The sequence below is a fragment of the Vombatus ursinus genome, unplaced genomic scaffold (genome assembly GCF_900497805.2).
Source record: "Vombatus ursinus unplaced genomic scaffold, bare-nosed wombat genome assembly UNPS02014840.1, whole genome shotgun sequence".
Taxonomy (NCBI): domain Eukaryota; kingdom Metazoa; phylum Chordata; class Mammalia; order Diprotodontia; family Vombatidae; genus Vombatus; species Vombatus ursinus.
Genome location: NW_020954618.1, coordinates 747,714 through 769,769, shown reverse-complemented (window position 1 = coordinate 769,769; position 22,056 = coordinate 747,714). Strand labels below are relative to the sequence as shown.

The 22,056-nt window shown below is 41.5% G+C and overlaps 1 protein-coding gene across 3 annotated transcripts in view; it reads left to right on the top strand.

Moving 5' to 3' along the window:
* PDE1C (phosphodiesterase 1C) overlaps positions 1–22,056 on the top strand; it is a 446,524-nt gene that overhangs the window by 344,467 nt on the left and 80,001 nt on the right. For all 3 annotated transcript variants that reach the window (XM_027840217.1, XM_027840219.1, XM_027840218.1), the window contains 4 exons: positions 14,914–15,027; positions 16,916–17,098; positions 18,605–18,671; positions 20,154–20,270. In XM_027840217.1, the coding sequence (XP_027696018.1) occupies positions 14,914–15,027; positions 16,916–17,098; positions 18,605–18,671; positions 20,154–20,270 (481 nt within the window). The remainder of the gene's footprint in view (positions 1–14,913; positions 15,028–16,915; positions 17,099–18,604; positions 18,672–20,153; positions 20,271–22,056) is intronic.

Genomic DNA, 22,056 nt, shown 5'->3' with positions numbered 1-22,056 from the left:
TTTTTTTTTTTTTTTGTCAGATTACTTTCTAGACTGAAATCCATTGCATACTAATGCTTCTTGACACATCATCACCTGCAAAGCAGGAAATGAAAAGGCAGCTTGAAGTAGGTGTATCCCTAGCTTATTCCACTTCCAGGAGGGTCCAGGGTCTGGCTGCTAGACTTTCAGGTAGCATATGTTCAAAGTCTATTTTTGTTGGTGTTAGTCTACAGGCCCATCCCTGTCAGATGCTATTGATGCAAGCCTTAAGTATGCTCTACAATGCTATGGAAAGAGCTCTGGATTTGGAGCTAGAGATCCTGCCTTCAAAGTCCATGACTCATGGTAGGCTTTGGGAATGCTCCTTCATACCTCAGGCCTCAGTTTCCTCATCTGCAATGTGAGTGGTTTGGATTAGGTGGTCTCTAAGGTCCCATTCCAGCTATGATTCTATGGTGGCGATTCAAATCCTGGTTTATACCTGAGTGACCCCCACCACTACCCCATCCCTTTCCCTATCCTATCTCCATCTCTAACCCTATCCCTATCTTTATCACTACCTCATCCCTATTTCTATCATTATCCCTAACTCCATCCCTATCTCCATTCCTAAGTTCATCCCTATCCCATCACTACCCCTGTCCCTATCCCATCACTACCCCTGTCCCTGACCCCATCACTACCCCTGTCCCTATCCCATCACTACCCCGTCCCTATCCCATCACTACCTCTGTCCCTATCCCCATCACTACCCCTGTCCCTACCCCATCACTACCCCTGTCCCTACCCCCATTCCCATTCTCATCCACATCCTCAAACTGACCTCTACTTGCACCCTCATAGTATATGTAGTCATAACTATGTGATGCAGTGATGATAATAATAACAATGATAGTAGTTATAATAACAATAAGTTATAATATAACAGTAGTTATAATATATAATAATAGCTAGCATTCACATAGCGCTTTAACATTTGCAAAGCACTTTACATAGGTTATCACATTTAATCTTTACAACAACCCTCTGAGGTAGGGGCTATTATTATCTGCATTTTACAGATGAGGAAACTGAGGCCGAGAGAGGTAGGTGACTTGGCCAGAGTCACACAGATAGTGTCTGAGGCTGGATTTGAACTCGGGTCTGGATGCTTTATGTGGAGAATGGATGGGGTACTGATTGTTCAGCTCTCTTTCTGTGGTGGCTTATTGGCCTGACGTGGGAAACACTTTCTGTCTCTTGTCTCTCTTGATGCTATTTGGTTCAACCCCGTTCCCCATTTCACTAGTGAGGAACTAAGGACTCAGAGGAGATGGATGTGACTTGTTCACTTCCCACAACTATTAAATTGTAGAGCCGGGATTTGAACCTGGTTCCTAAAACTCCAGATCTCGTGCTCTTTCCTCTCTACAATTAGCAGTGAGTCCCACTCCATCCATCCCGTGCTTGTCTGGCATATGGGCGGCTCAGCATCCCATTAGCAGATTTCCAGGGGATTGCTAGCAGATGTTTAGCATCTCTCTTTGCTCCTTTATATTCACTTGGCTGCATGTAATGGCGCCATCACATTCCTCCAGGATATGTAAACTGCATAAAACAAACGATTCATAATATCTTTCCAATTCAGGGTTGGTCTTTTAAAGCTCAAATCTGCTGTTTTCCCTGAGATTTGGATTTTATAGAAGCCAGAAGTCACCCCAAAGCCCCCCTATTTATTCAAGTATCCTACCTCCAATACAGAATCACAGAAGGTCCAATATGTCCGCCCCAAGGGATCCCCACTGTAACATACCCAACAAATGGTCATCCAGCTTCTTAAAGACCTCCAGGAAGAGGTTACTCATCACCTCTTGGGGCAGACCATTCTACTTTGGAATAGCATGAAATACTAGGACTCTTTTCCTGACCTCAAGCCTAAACTAGCTTCTTTGAAACTTTCTCCCATTGTTCTACATCTTCTATTTTCTTTATCCAGCCACCTTATCCCATTTTGAAAAGAGTCATTATTTCATTTCCTCTTTCCTCACTTTATTCTTGGATTGGAACAGCACCTACCACCTTCAGTAGGAGTTCTCTCTAATTACAGCATGTTTTGTGTCTTTGTAAAGGCTTACAAGGACTTAAATGAAAGACGCAGCAAATTGTATGAGCCCAACTTGGGGGAAATTGTCAGCATTCATTTTTCTACTTTGCTGGCCTCAGTTTCCTTATTTGTAAAAAGAAAAAGCCAGATTATGGCCTCTAAAATTGCTTCCAGTTCCAAATCTGATCCTATCATCCCAGCCCTACCTAAACAGCTCTTCCTGTCTTCCTTATCTCAGTTTCTTTTCCTCATCTTCTGGGATGGGGGCATAGGGCACTCAAATGTCCCTTCAATTCTTCGGGAAGACTGAAGGGCAGAGCTGGGTTTCAGCAGCTGCTTTATCTCTTTTCTTCTGTACAGCAGGTGTTAGGATCCTAAATCTGAAATTTGGAAGAAAAAAGAAAGCCATCCTCCCTGTAAATACTGCCTTCCAGGCATTTAATAAATAATTGCCTTTTTCCCATCCTTTCTTCTCATAAACATTAAGCAGAGAGCTAAAGCCTTAAGAAGGCCATTCAAAGCAGCCTTTTACTTGTAACAGTGAGGGATTGCTTAAAACATGTGCTAAGATCCAGTTTTCCATTGGCCTTACTGATTGCTGTGTAAAGACAAATGAGTCACTGTTCTTTAGCAAATGGAGTCCTGGGAGTAGTTGGGGGCAGGGCCAGGGCAGTGGGGCGGAGAGGGGATTACAGTTTTGCAAATTTAGGAAGGTTGGTGAAGGTATAACAAGTCCCATATGTTCTGACATTTGAGGGAAATGATTGGGAATTAGGTAAATCTGATAAGATGGGACAAATGAAATTCCATTTTGATCCACCATTCTTTTACTCAGCTGAATTTATTTTTTTCTTTCTCTGTTTATACTGTCCTGGCTGGTTTGCCTATTCTATTCATCATCATCAAATGGCTGGAGGAATTTAATCATTTTGGAATCATTTGAGCCCCAGTAGAATAAGATGAGCACAGGTAGCACTGAAAACAACAGATATGGAAACATCTTCTGCAATTGATGAGATAGGAGATTGCTTCTTCATTCTGAAGGCAGATGATTTGCTTATCTTGTGCCTGGGTTGGTGAACATGACAGAAAGGGGAAAATAGGGTTGAGTTAGGTAGGCATGATGACAGTGCGGCATGACTGAGAGAATTCTGGAATTGGAGTTGAAATCCCACTTCCAACTCAGTGACCCTGTGTAAGTCACTTAACCTCTGAGCCTCTGTATCTTCATATGCAAAGTGAAGATAATAATATCATCTACCTCTCAGGGTTGTTGGGAGCTTGAAATGACATAAGGGGTGTCATGTACTTTGCAAACTTTGAAAGCCCAATGTAAATGTAAATTATTTTCATGCTAGCAGGAGCTAGAGAAATATGTTTACTCTTTGGAAAATCTGTGAAATGGTGTTAATACCAGTAACCCTCATCTCACAGGCTTGGTGTGAGTCTCTGAAGAGATAATTTATGGAAATGACTTTGCTAACTTTAAAGTTCAATAAAAATGCTAGTTATTATTACTCTAGAGTAGGAGACACAGAGATCTGTTTAGGTCTTCATCATCTGGAAAGTGGGTATTACTTCCTACTTATTACACAGCATTGTTGTGAGGCTCATAAAGTGTTTGGCTTCAAACACTTCAAAGCACCATTTCAGTGTCCATTGAAACTATACCATGCTGTAATGGAGAGAAGGCTGGCCTCCGAGCCAGGAAGAGGTGGGTCCAAGTATAGCCTCTGACATGTGTGGCTGTGTGACTTTGGACAAGTCACATAACCTCCCCGTGATCCCAGAAACTCTCAAAGACTATGAACTGCAGGATAAATGTTGTTCTGGATTGGTAGAGAGAGAATCCTTCTGGGGAGTTGCCTATCTCTCTTTGGTTTAAAAAAAAAAAGATCTTTTGCTCTTAGGATTCTTCTGACTCTTCTCATGTTGTTTATTGGTGCGTAGATAGAAACAGTTCTGGAACAAGCCCCTTAAGGGCTACTGTTTGTATTGAATGTTCTATGGACTATTGCACAGGCAGAGGAAATCACTGCTGTTTGTAATTGAATAAAAGTATGAGATGTCAGTGCATCTTCAGTGTGCTCAACAAAAGCATCTCATATATTATATCAAATGTCACATACCATATATTTAAAAATAATTTTATAATAGTAACAGCAGTAATAATTCAGCTTACCCACTATAGTAAGGCTTGCTGACCACTTGGAAATTATTCTTCAAATCCACCAAGCATTTATTAAGCACCTACTGTGTACAAAATGTGTTGATCCCTGGTGTGATATGTGTATATGTTTGTGGTGTGTGTGTGTGTGTGTATGTGTGTGTGTGTGTGTGTGTGTGTATGTGTGTGCATGCATACGTGTAGATATAATCTACCAGGCTCAATATTTAGCCACCAGAGCATAAGCTAAATAGTTTGGATAAAACATTTTCTTTGTTACCTAAGTTTGAAACCATTCTTTTTGGGGTCCTTGCCCTCATGTAGCTTATAGTTTAGTGGCTGAATTCCTGGTTGGTAGATTGAAATATAAGAAGCTAGTATCATCTCCTCTTTCCCCTTCCTTTGGCTTATGGTAATCACTCATCCCCGTGCCACCCTTCCCATCTCCTGTCCACGGGGACTGCATCAGTCTTACTCAACATCATGGTAGAAGGAGGCATCACAGTACAGTGGAGAGAATGTTGGCTCTGGAGTCAGAGAGTATGGGTTCAAATCCTACCCCTGAGACTTCCTACTTGGATGACTTTGGACAAATCACTTACCCTTCCTGGGCTTCAGTTTCCTCATCTAAAAAAACAATGAGGTTGGACTAGATGATCCCTGGGGTCCTCTGGGTGCTGGATCTATGATCCCCAGAAATGAAAAGGAGAGCTCCCTCCCTGGAAAGAATCAGGAACCTCTGTGCTAGAGGAACTGGGGGCATGAAGCCAAGGAAAGTGCCTGAGCATCAGGTAGCTGGACCTCAACTTCCTGGCTGATTTCTTCGTCTTTCATTGTTACCTTCCACAGCAGCCTTTTAAGGGGACTGTCTTCTAATGGTGTCAAAAGAAGTGATGTGAGTAGAGATGCTGAGGGAAAGAGAGAATTATGGTAAAGAAAAGGATCTGGGGAGTCACAACCAATAGTAAAGAAACTACAGAAGATGGTCCAGGTTCCTACAAGCATTAATTTTGCTCATACATTTCATTATGGATTTATAAAATGACTCATTTTGTCCTTTCTTCCTGTTGGAGGCAACTGTCATTACTCTCCCAAAGAGGCACTAATACACCTGGATGTTAACTCTTGACAAAATAATGTCGGAACATTGACCCTTTTTTTGGTAGGCATTTCGGCTTAGGAAAGGATAAAGTGCCCTTTCACCCAACCTGCTTGGATGCCAGAGTAAGGAGCTAAGGGAGTCTTAAAGAGACGATGCCTACCCAGAAACCCTGAAAATAGGGGTAAATTCTATTTCTTCAAAGAAATTATAAAGACTGTTTTTATCAATAGTTCTCATGCCTGAACTATGGCAATAATCCTTTAATTGGTTTTCCTGCCTCAGTCTCTCCCTATTTGAGTCCATCTTGTATTCAGCAGACAAAGTCCTCTTCCTAGAGTAGTTTTGACCGTGTCATGCACCTTCTCCACACATCCACTCAGTAACATCCGGTGGCTCTCTACCTTCTGGATCAAATATAAAATCTTCTCTCTGGATTTTCCAGCCCTCCCCAATGTGACCCCTTCCTCCCTTTCTAGTCTGCCTATTTTGTTCCCCTTCATGTACTGTCCTTCTTGCTCTTCCTTGTATATGACATTCGTTCTGCTGATTTCCTTTCCCTAGCTGTCCTACATGCCTGGAATTCTTTCCAGATATAACTCAAATTCTTATTTTCCCTGGCTTCTCAGAAGATTCATCTCAAATCTCACCCTCTGTAGGATCTTGTTCTGAGTCTCCCTATTACTAGAACCTTCCTTTCTGGAATTACCTTCCATTTCCATTGCATGTATCTTACATGTATGTACAACTTTTTTTGCATGTTGTCTTTCCTATTAGGATGTGAGGTGCTTGAGTTCAAGGACCATTTTTAAAAAATTTTATTTGTATCCCCAGAACTTTGCACAATAGCTTTCTTATAGAAAGTGCCTAATTAATGCTTGTTGACTGACTAAAATGTGCAGGCAGTCTGATGTTATGACTAGAGTGCTGAACTTGGTGTCAAAAAGATCTGAGCTCTCAAATCCCAACTTGGACCCTCCTATCCGTGTAACCTTGGGCAAGTCACTTAATTTCTCTGAGCCTCAGTTTCCACATATGTAAAACAAGAGGGTGGTACTCAGTGACCTCTGAGATCAATTTCAGGCTACATCTATGAGCTTATGATAGGAGAAACAAAAGATGCTTCTCCTTTTGTTGATTTGTAGGGGTGACTGCTAAGCCTAATTCCGAGTGTCTGAAGTTAGTTCTAGGTGTCCATTTAGAAGCATCAGAACAGAGCCCTGGACTGTTACTTGGTGGTTTAAAAGACCTTGGGAGTACAGAATGTGTTAGCATGGGAAGGAGCCAGTGAATGCTACAAGAGTCTGATCATGGTGAACATTTGAATGAGAGGAAATGGGTTTGGGGATTGTGTCCATGAGAAGTTAAGATGTGAGAGCATCAGTGTGCTTAGAGTGTGGTCAGAGAGTGAGAAAGTGCAGAGTTTGGGAGCCTAGACTTGGCCTGAGAACAGTGGGAGTGGCCTGAGAATAGGAGAAGGTGGAGGCTCCAGGGCTGTGGACTGGCCAGGTGCCCCTTGTCCTGTAGCTTATGCAAGTGAGGAGCGAGACAGGCTAGAAGATCAGGTTCTGTCCAGTGCTGAATCATGGAAAGCTGAGCTCCTTTCTGAGTGCTTGGGCTGGGCTGCATTATGGGATATCATGTGTGTATTCTGAGAATTAACAAGAACAAGTGAAGAACACAATGTGATTATGGGCCTCTGCCCTCTTCAATTGAAAATCATTCAAAGGGACAGTTTCTTCCTCTGATTTCTCCCCAAGCCATAGTCTCAAGCCCAGTAAAATGCTTTGGAAAACCACTAGTCACATCCTGCAATTTTAAAATTGCTTGGTAATGCCATTTCAATTTAGATGTCATTTAAAATAAAAGATTTTCTAAGGAGATGTGCCCAGATTTAAAATGTTTTTAATGTTCAACCAGGAAATCATATTACAACAGAGACTGACACTGGTGCTTGAGGGAATGGAAAATGCCACTTGATAACACAACAACATCCCAAAAGCTCCCAAAAAGAATAGTTTTCAGCTATGGAGGATGAATTATCGGGGGCAAAGGAGATGTTTTTATCTAAACGACTTTTTCTGTTGGTCCTTTGGGTGACTGTTGCTAATTCTCTCTAAACCATCTAGCAGGGATGGAGAGCCCCTTTGGAGGAGGGGAATGCACCCCAGTGCATCTCTGTGCTTGCATATTTGGCAGTGGCTGAACAAGGGATGGAAGTGACATGGAGGCCTGGTTCTGGTCAAGGGGAGGTGAAATCTCACCTCTTGGAGCCCAGCACCACAGGGGCAGAGTCCAGGAGCTGGTGGGAGGGAAGGGGACCAGAATAGAGTCAGCCAGACCTGGAAATGGCCAAGATGTGATCCCAGGACTCCAAAGGCTGCTCTGCATCCACTACGCCACATGGTCTCTCATACTGTCTAGGGCAGGGGTGGGGAGCCACATATGGCCCTCTAGGTCCTTGGGCACAACCTTTTGATTGAGTCCAAGTTTTACAGAACAAATCCTTTTATTAAGTAGACTTGTTCTGTGTAGTTTGGATTCAGTCAAAGGGCCACACTTGAGGGTCTAGAGGGCCACACATGGCCTTGAGGTTGCAGGTTCCCCACCCTGGTCTAGAGTTTGCCCTGATAAAAATGTTTTAGCCATGATGGAATTAGTGTAACTGTTTGAGGTAGGGTGGGAGTTATTGACCATGATTTCTGTAAATCAAAATTCATATCAGATCGATTCTCCTCTCTCTATTTCCCATCTCTTTGTATTTGTGCACGCCAGCCCTTATACTTCTAGTCCTTGATCAGCTGTAATCTTTTCCAGGAAGCTTTCCTTGGTATCAAAGAAGCCATAAAAGATTCCTTCCTCCTTTAATCTTCCAAGTCATGCTATTTGAACTGTTCTGCGAATTGGTCATATTGTAACCCACATTATATGCATCTGTGTACATTCCTATAATTGACCCTAAACAGGGTAGGGACTTGTCATTTTTATGTTTTCATCTCTGGTGCCTTGCATATAATAGGTGCTTAATAAATGTTGAATTGAACTGAAGGTGAGGCATGAGTATGAGAGATCTCAATGGGTTAGGTAAATAAATGGGAAAATTCACAAATACATAGGTGCGTGTTTTCATAAAGAGTCCTGCAAACCCATCTAATTTCTCCTGCTCTTTTCTCTCATTACCACCATTCAAAGATGCTTTCAGTGCCTCTCATTTCTTTGGGTTCTTCAGACAGATGTTTCTGAAGTGCCTGGCTTGTCAGCAGAGGAATGAGCTGCCGATTCTTCCTAGTGAATGGCTGCAAATGAGAAGGAACATTGAGAAGCTGGCTACCTTTTGGCAGGCTATAGCAGGAGCTCCTCCATTCTCCATCATTCCAGTACCTGCCTGGAAAATGGTTCCACTTTCTGATTGAGGTTTTCCCTTCCTGCAGAGCAGTGCACAATTAAGTGGATTTTGTTAGGGTCCTGTGATCTCTGACTGGAGGAGGTCAGTCATTGTCAATAAACATTTATTGAGCACCTACTATGTGTCAGTAGATAGGATGCCAGGCCTGGATTTAGGAAAACTCCTTTTCCTGAGTTCAAATCTGGCTTCAGATACTAGCTGTGTGATCCTGAACAAGTCACTTAACCCTGTTGCCTCAGTTTCCTTATCTGTCAAATGAGCTGGAGAAGGAAATGGCAAACCACTCCAGTATCTTTGCCAAGAAAACCCCAAATGGGGTATGAAGAGTCAAACATGGCCAAAACAACTGAAGAATGATATGTGGCAGGTACTGCCGCAAGTGTTGGGGACACAAAGACAATCCCTGCCCTCAAGGAGCTAATGGGGGAGATATCATGCAAAAAACCATGTGCAAACACAATATGGATGAGCTAGACTGGAGATAACAACAGGATGGCACTAGAATGAGAGGGATTGGGAAAGGCTTCCTGTAGAAGGTGGAACTTGAAGGACCTCTTCAAAGTCTTCAAGGTCCTCTGACTGCCAGGCATGCTTGAGATGAGAGAATAGAATCAGAAAGGACTGGACTATATCTGATGGTGTAGATTCATAACAATCCAGTCTCTTTGGCATGCAGTGGTACCTTAACCTCCAAAAGTTAACTAGCACATCCCAGCACACAGTATAGTCCCAGGGAACATATGTAACCTAGGAATAACACATCCAGAGACAGTCAGTGACCTCTCATCTTTTCCTCCCATTTTCCTGTATCATGTACACAAAGGATCATGAGGACTTGTCTCCAGTATTGAGCAGTGAGTGACTCTCTAGGTGGTTCCAGCCCAAGAGTGAGATGGCGCACCAGGCTCCTCCGGTGACCTTAGCTGCTACTTTTCCACCTCCATAGCCCATCTATCATACCTCTCTTAATGTGTTCACAGGTTTTTAATCGGTGGCACTTCCATTAAACCTTTCTTGTTAGATGGCCAGACTTTTTGCTTTTCTTTGTATCTCTAGCATGCAATGCTAGGTACATAGTAAGTGCATAATAAATGCTTGTTGGATGAATGAAGCTATATAGTTACAGTCTAGAGGGAGGGGCAAAATGTTTGCTGTTGGTTTGTAAAGATTTCCCTTTTATGATGATCATTTGACTAGGAAAAATGGAATGTCCTGCTTTTTGTGTAACTATTTACTTTTAACCAAGTGAAGGTGTTTTGTTATGTCATTCATCAGTCTTGGCCTGGGATCTACATAGAAAACCCTTTGAACATTGATGGAACTAGGATATGACTGATGTACCGTAGAAAGGGGAGGTTTACAGCTCTGCTGCTCTGGGGCACTAGCTCTTGAAAACACAGAGGATGAAGACAAAAACAGGAGTGTCGATCACCCTAGCCTAGCAGCTTTCCTAGCTTTTCAGTATTCTTACACATTACATAGTCTTCTTACACCCTCCTGGCACTCTGAGGTCTAGTTATACTGCTTTACTTTCTTTTCCTCACATACAATGTTCCATCTCCTATCTCTATTTCTTTGCACTGGCTACCCCACTTGTGCCCCCAACATGTAAAATGTGCTTTTTTCTAGTCCCTGGATCTTAGAATTTTTGGCTTTAACACTCAACTCAAACATCACCTTCTATAGGAGGCCTTTCCTAGTCCCCCAGCTGCTAATGCCTTCTTTTCTAAAGTCGCCTTCCATCTACTCCAAACATATCTTGTATGTATTGATTTCTGGGCATATTCTCTACCCCGTTAGAACGCAAACTCATTGAGGGTAAGGACTATTTTCTCAGTATCTTCAGCACTTACTAATATACTACAGCATATTAAACACTTAATAAAAGACTGTGGATTGATTACACAATTGATGACTAGATTGAATGCAGGAAAATAAAATCAGTAGTATTAATAGAAGTTGAATATTCACTCAGCTCTCAACTATCCATGCCAATGGACTGGAACACTGGCAAAGTAAATCCGTAATAGAAGATAATAAAAGCTATTTGTATTTGAAATTCAATAAGAGTTGTTTTTCTTATGAGGATTTCCTTTCATGATTATGTTTTCTGTAGGCTAATATTCAAATTTATTTGCATTCCATTGGGAATCCAATAACAGTGATGAGAAAATACCTGAGAATTGTACAAGATTATTGATAGAGGAAGGCTGAGTATAAACTACAACAGCAAAATTCAGTTGTTATTCTGTACTTTGGTAACCAAGAGATTTTAATTAGCCTTTCCTTCTAATTCCCTTTTTGCTCTGTTGATGGGGGTGTGGGTGGTGGCTGATATATTTGCTAATAGACAATTGCTTGTGCACTTAGTATACTCAACAGTTATCTTCCATTTTGCCTAGGCTTAGGGAGAGCCATGGAAAGAAGTAGAGGGGGTTAGGGAGGAAGGCACTGATTAAATGGAGATGGACCAATTCCATTTTCATGGACTTAATAACAATTTTTGTTGGCATAATGGTTTTTGAAAAGTATTTGTTGGCCTGCCCTACAGCATGTATAATTTAGCTTTTTGGTAGCAGCTCCATTTTATTTGTATGATAAACAAAGATAAAAGTTGCATAATTAATCTTACCACTGCTTATTTTTCATTGGTGTTGTCTTTATTTCTGATTGGGGAACCCCCAAAATTCATCCCTTCATACAGCTAGGTTTTTTGGGTTTTTTTGGCCGTCAACCTCTTTGGTCTATAAACCCATTAGTGTGATCTTTGGGTCAAAGTATATGAATGGTGTAATCACTTTCCCTGCCCAATCTCCAGTTGTTTTCCATTGAAGGCAGACAATATCATAGTTCCATCTGCAGTGGCTTAACATGCCTGTGTTCTCATAGCCCCCGTCCATGTTGAACTTTTTCCATCTTTGCCACTTTGATGTATGGGAAGTGATGTGGCAGAGGCGGGTTATTTGATTATTAACAGTTCTGATTATTCTCTGATTATTAACAGTTTGGAGCATTTCCACCTCCTTCTTGAGCTCCCAATGGTTACTGTTAATTTTAGGTGTTTTGTTTTTGTTTTTGTTTTTTTTTAGAAAATTTATCTGTCGGAGAATGGCTCCTAATCTTATTTCTATTAACTTTTGCTTACACGACCTTTTAAAAAGCCTTTCCATCTTAGACCAGAGAAGAATGAAGTTTCACCTTTCCATCTCTATTTCCTACTTTTGTCTTTGACTGATCTTCACATGTACTGGTTGATTTCAGAAAATAATAGCTCATTCTCCCCCTTTTACCTTCCTTTCAGTCTTCTAGTCTTTCTATTTTTGTCTTTTCCTTTTCTGAGGGATATTGCCCTGTCAAATTCCTAACTTTGGTTCCTTTAGTGACCCTGATTGAAGCTAGGATGTCCAAGCAACAACAGACTTAACAGCATGCTAACATCTATTCATTGATTCCTCATTGATTATGCCACAGCCTTGTTTAGGAGTCAGAGTGGTTCAGTGGAAAGAACAGTAGATTTAGATGAAGGAAACATGGTTTCCAGTTATGGCTCTGCCATTGGTTACTTGTGTGACTTGAGCAAGTCATTTAACTTCAGTTATTTCATCTGTAAAAATAAGGGGCTCTAAATCTATAATCCTAGGAATTTGTTACGTCTGTGCTGTTAGGGCAATCCCTGTCCGACTCTGGATTTTTTAGAAAGAAAGAATAAAATTTATCAACATTATTAAAGAACCATCTTTTCTTGTGATGTATTCTCAACTTTTTAGGATTAGCAGTTTGTGGTATACATTGATTTTTCTTGCTTTTCAGTGACCCTGTATCATTTCGTCTTTCATATACTGTTGCTGTTGTTGAATACTATCGTGTAATGTCAATTGATGCTTTTCAATATATGGATTGTTTCTTCCTGGCTGCTTTTAATGGTCTCTTTCTCCACACTGAAACTTTGAAACATGATGAATATATTTTTGGATGTCTCAAATTTAGAGTTCCTCTTTGTTGGTGTCTTATGGACTCAATCACTCACTCTCTATATGTGTATATGTGTGTGTGTGTGTGTGTGTGTGTGTGTGTACACATTTATATATATATATATATGTATATGTATATATATCTCACCACCACCCTCCCCCCTCACTATTTTTAATACCTCTGAGCAGTTTTGCTGTACGATTTTAACATAACATCAGACTTTGTTTCTTCATGATTTTCCAGGAGACTAATAATTTTCTGATTGTCTTGTCAAGCACTGTTCCCTGTCTCTAGTTTTGATTTGTAGAGATCTGATATCCCATTTCATTTGCAAACTAAAAAATTACTCTGTTACTTATTATTCTATGCCAGTATTTTTGTGGACTCTGTTCTTTACATAGTACATTGATTTATTAAGATGTTCCCTTCCCTTTTTAAGCTATTTATTCTAATTTTCTTCTTAAATATTTCCATTGATAATCTTATTTCCATTTTTTAAAATTTTATTTATTTAATTTTTTTATTTCCATTCTTATAGATGCAAGATCTTCCTTTGTATCTCTTATTGAGATTCTAATGCGCCCTTAGTATTGTTGCAATGTATCCATTTTCTGTTCTGGGGGTCTAATTATGATCGTCCAATCTCATTCTTTTGGCATATTTCTCTTCACTTTCTTTTGCCATTTAGTATTCACTCACATTATTGAGGCCTCCTTTCTGCTTACATATTTTGTCAGCCTTTCAATTATTCAATTTTCAATTTTCTTCTCTCCTTTCTCTATAACTTGCCCTTAATTTTAAGTAGGATGTTTCTTCACTTCCTCCTTCTCTCCCTTCTTTCTTCTTCAGGAGTCATTCAGAAAGCATGATTAGAATTCCTGAGAACAACCCCATTTCCTTAAGTTCTTAAGAAGATTTGGTCTTCAGAGGACTTACCAGGACAGATTATGCTATTTACTTGTTTGATTTAGAGTTTACTGAAATAGCAGGTTCACTGGTCTAGCAGGCTAGCAGGCTACTTTTTTTTTTTTTTACTTTTGGCTCCATGGATGCTGATTAGAAAATAGTGTTGAAAATAAAGTGGGCTTGTTCTTTTAGAAAAAAAAACAAAGAAATATTGATGGGGCTTTGGGTCATGGTGCAATAGGCAAATGAAGTTTTAATACATTTATTTATCTTGCTTGTCACTGTCAATTGTCTCTTATTCTTCTTTGTTGTTTGATATAATCATATATGACCTGTCTTCCCTCAAAGCTCAGAAGTTCCTTGGGGTCAGATGCTGTGAAGATGCAGTTTATTTTCTTGGGAAGGCTACTTATTATAATGGACAGAGTGCGCGATTTGGAGTCAGGAAGATAATGAAATTGAATATTGTCTCAGATACTATGTGTGACCCTGGGCAAGTCATTAAAGTATGAAGACCCAAAATAGAGATCACACTACTTCCAGTGACTACTTTGCAGGTTGTGGTGAGGAAAGTGCTTAACATCCTTAAAGCAATATGAATGTAAGTTATTGGTAGGAAAAAGTGGTTCTTACACATAGTGAGTACTCAGTAAGTATTGATAATGCTAGCTTTGTCTAGTTCTCTGATAAAAGATCTGGGGATTTTAATGGACCACAAGCTCAGCAGTATAATATTATCAGCAGCATCATGTCACAGCCCAAACAGCTAATAGTCTTGGGATGAATTTTGAGAGATTTCTCTAAGGATACCTTCAGCTACCAGGAATAAGGAGGTGATAGTCCTGTTATAGGAAAGGCCCTCTGAGCTTTCCCTTCTAACTCTCAGAATCTAGGATTCCATGATTCACTTCAGATGTAAGTCAGAAGCGTCTTGGGAAGTAGAGGCAGTCTGACCTTCTCAAAGTCACAGAGGTGGAAAGAGGCCAGGACTTGGCATCAGGCAAATTGTGTTTTAATCTGAAATACTGTCTTCATTCATTATGTGACCTTGGGCAAGTCACGTCAATGCTCAGAGCCTCAGTTTCTTTGTCTGTAAAATAAAGCTAATAACCACACTCTCCTCGCCACTGGATTATGCTGAAGAAAGTGCTTTGCAGGAAAGAAATCTTCTTTTTGTGGTGTATTTCCAGTGGCAATTGCATGTTTGGCAAATTCTTGAGAACTAATCTTTAAATTGATATTGGCCATTGGCATTTTCTGTACTCACTGAATCTCTTTGCTCCTTTTTTTCTTCTTAGGTTGCGGTCTTTGGTAAAACAACTAGAAAGAGGGGAGGCTTCTGTAGTCGACCTCAAGAAGAATTTGGAACATGCAGCATCGGTCCTTGAATCTGTCTACATCGATGAAACAAGGTAAGAATATGCTATCCTGTCCTAGGGAGATTTCCATAGGTTGATTCAGAGTCTTTCTGGGGAGTTTTTATATTGTAAACTGTGGAAGAGAAGCTTGGGCTTGAAGTCTGGAAGACCTGGGTTCAAATCCTACTTTAGTACTTACTATCTGTGTGACCAGGAGCAGAGCCCTTTATCTATCTCAACCTGGGTTTCCTCATCTGTAAAATGGAAATAATAGTAGCTGTAGCACCTGCCTTACAGGACTGTTGGAGGCAAGCAAGAAGACGGGAGCTCACAACTTGAGAGGAAAGGTGATTCTGCTCCAGGGATGGCATGTGGCCACTGGGTTCAGCTCTCCCTTGCCCACTCGTATCCATCCCAGCTTCTATATGTTTGCCTAAGACGAGACAAACACATTAGCAGAAAGGATGAGACAATGTTGGTGAAGTGCTCTGCAAACTTGAAGAATCTTGAATTCATTGTATAAAGTTTGGTGACTGTTATCGGACTTATTTCAGATGGCCCTGGGAAGCAATTTCGTCTCTAGTAAACTTCATTCTTTAACTTGGAAATGTTGCTCATTCAGAAAGGTGAAGATCTTCTTTTTGCACTGTCTCTGAGCAAAGTGGATGCTGAGAACATTGAGCATGGAAGCAAGACTGAATGGGGGGGTGTGCTTGCCCACTGTGGGGAGCGAGCTGCTTTCCACCCCTCTAGAAGTCTCGATTTCCTTAGAAACAGTATAATTACAGTGTAAGCAGAGGCTGGCCTTTGCCAGCCTCATGCTTTGCATTTCTATACTAAATAGAAATCATTCTAATGTGGGCATTAAAGCCATTCTGACGACTGTATGTAATTTAGAGGGATAAAATCACATTTCTTTTCAAATGTGCTGGTTAAGACTTTTGCCTAATTTTGCTGTCCCTCCCCAGTTAATCAGCACTAGTGAGGTTTACGTAGCTGCCAGATGCCAATCTGCATGAATTCTGCTTTTACTTAAGGCTCGTGTGGTTCATGGCTTCCCTGCCCACGGGTAACTCCAGTCATAGCTGAGTCCAATTCAGTTCAGTTCCATAAGCATTTATTAAACACCTGTCATGTGCCTGATGTTAGGCAGCATGGAGTAGTGGATAGGGCATTAGACTTGGCTGGGACACCTTGGCTTCAATTTCTGCCTCAAATATGTTTTAGTCACCACACCTCTCTGGGCCTCATTTTCCTCAACTGCAAAATGGGAGTGGGATGAGGTTTGGATTCAATGGATACCAAAGTTCCTTCCAGTTCTTAACCTCTGATCCTATGAAAAGATACAGAATAGATCCTGGGCCTTTGATCTCATTGCTATAGGGAAATCTCAGGAGAGAAACTCCCTCATCTGAAGTAGGCGTGTGCTTTGGTACCTCCTCTGCAACTTTTAGTCTTAGAGCATACTCAGCACTTCAAGGACATGGTCCTATGATGTAAAGACAAAAATAAGCTAGTGCCTGCTCTCAATGTGCTTACACTCTGTAAGATGTACCCAGATAAGCAAACGCAAAATACATGTAGTGGAGAGAACCCTGGCTCTGGAGTCAGATAATCCGAGTTCAAATCCTGATGCTGACAATTACTTCTTTGGTGACTTAGGGCAAGTCCCTTAAACTCCCTGGGCCTCAGTTTCCTTATCAGTAAAATGGCAAGTCACTTTCCCTGTCTGAGTCTCTGTATCTTCATCTGTAAAAGGAGCACATTGGTCTAGATGATCTTTGAAAGCTCTTTTAGCTCCAGATCTATGATCCTATGAGTCCCTGACCTCTCTGGACTCAGTTATACCATCTGTAAAGCTGGGGTTGGGGTGGGTGACTGTTGGGCACCCTTCTGGCTCTAGGCCTATAGTTCACTTCTTGTTCCTTTTCCCTTCCCCTAGGCGACTCCTGGATACAGAAGATGAGCTCAGTGATATCCAGTCAGATGCCGTGCCCTCCGAGGTCCGGGACTGGCTGGCCTCTACCTTTACCAGGCAGATGGGGATGATGCTGAGACGGAGTGAGGAGAAGCCCCGATTCAAAAGCATCGTTCATGCTGTGCAGGCTGGAATCTTTGTGGAGAGGTAAATAGTGCAACAGAATAGAGTTCCTAGGGTAAAAGATTTCATTCGATCAAGAGCCATACAAATGTGTCATCTTTAATTTACTGCTGTCCATAGAACCTATTTGGGCCTCTTGATGGTATCCATCCCTTGGAGTCCTTTGAATTACAAAAAAAAAGTTTAATCTGAATCAAGTTCTTAATTTTCAACTAAAAAGGGAAGCTAATAACCTGAGAGGAAAGGTGATCCTGCTCTAGGGCTGGCGTGTGGCCACTGGGTTCAGCTCCCCCTCACCCACTTGTATCCATCCCGACTTCTATATGTTTGCCCAAGAGGAGATAAACTCATTAACAGAAAGAAAAATTAGGCATTTCAGCCCATTACCTCTTAAAGAATTTGGATAAGTGATGAATAAATGAAAAATGGGGAAGAGACCAAGATGGGAAAGCCATAATGACCCTCAATTCAAGCAAAATGGTACCCATGTGAGGTTTGATGTGCATAGGGAACCCAAATCTTTTAAAAGATGTTTTCCTTTTTGAATTTGAGCCCTTTTCAATGAAAAGTGCCAAAGCCTTACCTGTCCCATATTCCTTGCTGAACCACGTACTCTCTATTTTGAAATACCACATTCACTTCATTGACCCTTAGCTCACTGAGGGGGGAATTTTTAACCTGGTTCTTTGAGGGTTCTGGAGAACATTAATTTCCAAATTGTTCTTCCACTGGAGCTTTCCACTTGGAATGGCACACTGTGTGGTAGAGCATCACTGTCCATTATCTGTCACATTTAGTATCTGGCAAAGCCGTAGAACTAAGGTGGAATAAATAAGGCATTGTTCTTCCACCCTAAAAATTAAAGAGTCTACTTAAAGGACTTATAATCCTTCAATATCATAGTAATGAATTGGCTTAGCGTGTAGTAAGAATCTTTGATTGAACTAGACATCTACCAGGTAGAATGCTTTCTTTCCATTAGCAACCACTTTCTGGTTGAGTACCTTCATAGTTTAGCCTGATCCTGCTTCTTCCACCATCTAATTTCCCTTCATGGTGCCCTGGGGTCTCTGTCTTTTCCCATCATGAATGATACCCTGACATCTTTTCCCCCTACCTTGATTGAATTTCTCATTAAAAATTGATTTGAGGGCATATTGTATGTAGATTGCCTCGGGCATCAAAATTGCTAGTTGCACCTCTGGCATCTGTCAGGAGAGGTTGTTAAACATTTTAATTCTCATCATAGAACATGCAGATTGGTTTTGTTTTTCTGCTCCGTGATCTAGGTGTTTGGGTCTGCTTTAATTTCCACTGATCTTAAAATGTGGGCCAGCTGGCTACATATGATAATGAGAGTAAAAGAAATAGAAATGACCTTTGGGTTCTGGAAGCTACAGAGTAATTTCCAGAAACTCCTCAATGCATCACGTTTGTCATCCTTCAGGCAGAGTGCTCGGGACCTGGGGTCTGTTTTCTCCACTTTGTGTGATGTGACATTGCTTTTTTTATTTCTCTTGACTTTGCTAGAATGTACAGACGGACATCAAACATGGTTGGATTAAGCTACCCACCAGCTGTGATTGAAGCATTAAAGGTAATTTCAGGGAATGGATCATTTAATGCCTGACGCTATCTCTCATTAGAGTGTCCTTACTTAATATGAAACATTTTTTCACACTATTCCAAGTCTTTCTTGGTTTTCTAATTCTCTTCTTTCCACTTTTTTCCTATCCTTTCACTGGATCTCATTACCCAGGCTTCTGCTTTCTTTCATCTCTCAATGGTTTTTTAATTCTCTTTCCTTTTTCCTTTTTGGGGGGTTGGGCAATCAGGATAACTTATAGTGGACTAGTCCTATACCTTCAAAGTTGAGTCGTACTGGGGATCATAATAGGGAGTTTCTACATTGGCAATTTCTTATGTGGATAAAATTAAAGGTATGTACCCCAAATGCCTTAGGCCAGGGGCTCTTAACCCAAGGTCCTTGAATTTATTTTTAAAGTATTTTATTAACTGTATCTTAACATGACTGGTTTTCCTTGTAATCCTTGTTGTTTTATTTTATGTATGTAAGAATATTATTTGGACAAGGGGCTCATAGGCTTCACCAGACTGAGGGATGTGTGACCCAAGAAAGGCTAAGAGCCTCTGTCCTAAAAAATTAAAATACTGAGATCTATGAGGGGTGGATAAGTGACTGCCCAGCTTTTGGTACATTTTCTTCATTCCACAAACATTTATTATTATTATTATTATTATTATTATTATTATTATTATTATTATTGTTGTTGTTGTTGTTGATTAATTAAGTGCCCATTACATTTAAGACATTGGGGTTACAAAGATAAATGATAAGTCAAGATTCCTGCTCCTTTAGGATCCTAGGATCACAGATTTAGACTTGGAAGAAATCTAAGAGGCCATCTAGCCCAAACCCCCTCCTTTTACAAATGAGGAAACCAAGGCCCAGGGTCACAACACTCATGTCAGAGGACAGATTTTGAACTTGGGTCCTCTTCCTCCTGAGCAAAAGTTCTTTCCCCTGTGTTAGGGAGGATAGCATCATGTGATGATATTTAGTAGTAGGGGCAGTGGTGGTGATAATGGCAGTGCCACAGAGGGATCTTTTCTCTTCCTGGGTAGTTGGATATCAAAGGAGGCAGCCCAGTGGATAGAGCCCTGGACTTAGAGCCAGGAAATCTTGGGTTCACATCCTGCCTCTGCTTCTTTTTCGCTATGAATCTCTTCATCTTTCCATTCCTCACCTTTCCCACGTGTAAAATGAGGCTAGGGACAGTCACTCCCTCTTGCAGAATTGTTGTGCGAACACACTTAGTGTAGAGATGCCAGAGATTATGAGCTCACTGGCCAAGACAGGAAGAATCTATGATTCTTAGCTTAGGAGTCCACAGGCTTTGAGCCCCTGGCAAATCATCTGTGGAATCCTGAGTGAGCATTTCTGGGGGACAAAAGTCACAGTGAAGGGAGGAGGAGCTGCAGGGAGCAGGCATTGGAAGACAGAAAGGGGCTGAAGGATGCTAAGAACATTGTCTCGGTCTCCTTTCCCCTTTTGCAGGATGTGGACAAGTGGTCCTTTGATGTCTTCACACTGAATGATGCCAGTGGAGATCATGCCTTGAAATTCATTTTCTATGAATTACTCACCCGCTATGATCTGATCAGCCGCTTCAAGGTGAGTGAGTGTGCTGTGGGCTCCTCATTCCTTCCCCCTGCCTTATCCTTCAGAAGCACGTGGAAAAGAGGTCCTCATTACAGCCTTAGGGCCACACGCAGGACTTTGGTTGGAATACTCTTCATCATAACCTGGCCTTACAAATGAGCATCCCTGAGTTAGGCACTGCATTCCCTCATCTGAAATTATCAATATCGTATGGTTAATCACATTTTACACTAAATCTTATTATCTGCACCAACATCCTAACTTGCCTTGGGAAAGTGGTAATAAGCAAGGTTACTTAGGCATTAGGAAAACCAAGGTTAGTCCTTTTCAGAAGTGAAATCTTTCATGTTCAGGCTTTGGTAGAAGTATAGCTGATGCGGGATGGGCCATTAACAACCAGTCCGCTGAGCACAGAGCCCCAGAACCACAGGGATGTCTATTAGGAAGCATTCCAGATGAGTGTTGGGAGAAACCAAGGAAAATAGTTTCTGCTTTGGGCTTTGGTAGGGTGATTGAACTGACTATGTTTACACTACCTCCTCACCAAAATATATCTATTTCTCTTTCTCCTTCTCCCTCTCCCTCCCACTACCTCTCCCTTTCCCTCTGCCTCCCTCTCCCTCTTCTTTCTTCCCCTTCCTCTCTTTATCTTTCCCTTTCTCCCTCTCTTTATACTCTTCCATTTTCTCCTATCTTCCTTCCTCTTTTATGCCCTTTCTCCCCTTCCTTTCTTTCCCCTTCTCCCTTCTTCCTTTCTCTTCTCCCCCCTTCCTTTCTCTTCTCCCCCTCTTTCCTTCTGTTTCCTCTTCTCTTCCTCTCCCCTTACCTCTGTCTCTGTTTCTGCCTCTGTCTTTATGTTTCTCTGTCTTTATGTTTCTCTGTCTTTGCCTTTGTTTTTGTCTGTCTGTCTCTGCCTATCTTTCTCTGTGTCTCTTTGCCTGACTAAAGTACTTTGGGGCTTAAGAGCTTAAAAGTTAGCCCTGGTGGCAGAGGCCGGGGCCACAGGAACGAATCCCTGGCCAGTGCCCTTCAAAGCATACAGAAGTATCTTCCTCAGACCACCTAGGAGCTGTCAGCAAAATTCCCCTCAATCCTTTCCCAGGCCAGAGAATCACTTTTCCACTTTGACTCTGGCCAAGCGAATCCTTTTTTTTTCTGTCTTGTGAGATCCACAGCCTGCCTCCTCCTTTCCCCAAGATGAATGCTAATGAAAGGAAGAGAGCAAAGTATCTCAGGGGTGAACTATCCCTTCCACATTAAAGGTTTATACTGGAAAGACAGTGAGAAGTTTTCTCATGGGGGGGATTATAGTCAACTTCAAGGAAAAAACTTGAAGGAAAAGTACTATCAGACATTTCAGTAGGGGCAGTCTGGGTCACTTGGCTAACCTGAAACTTTTCTTTCTCCTTGCTGCCTCCCCTGAACCTGTGGACATAATTGGCCATGGGCCATGATTAAGAGCCATTTCCAAGCCTGGCCTTCCCTCACTTCCTCTCCCTGGGCCACTGGTTCCAAGCCTCCAGGAATCTCCTCACTCCAACATCTCATGCGTCCCGGAGTGTCTTCCCTTTGGTCAGTTCTGATGGGACTAGAATGTCACAGAATCAGAAAGGAGCCCAGTGTTTCTTGAGACCAACATAAATACAAGTAGGAAGGCCTTGTACGACGCTGCCTTCACCTCTCCTCCATGCTTTTGGTCCATGGTATCAAACTCAATAGGAGGCTACTAACCCACACATACGAGTCCCTGCAGGCCCTATGTGGACTTGGAAAACACATAATAACATTATCTATGTTC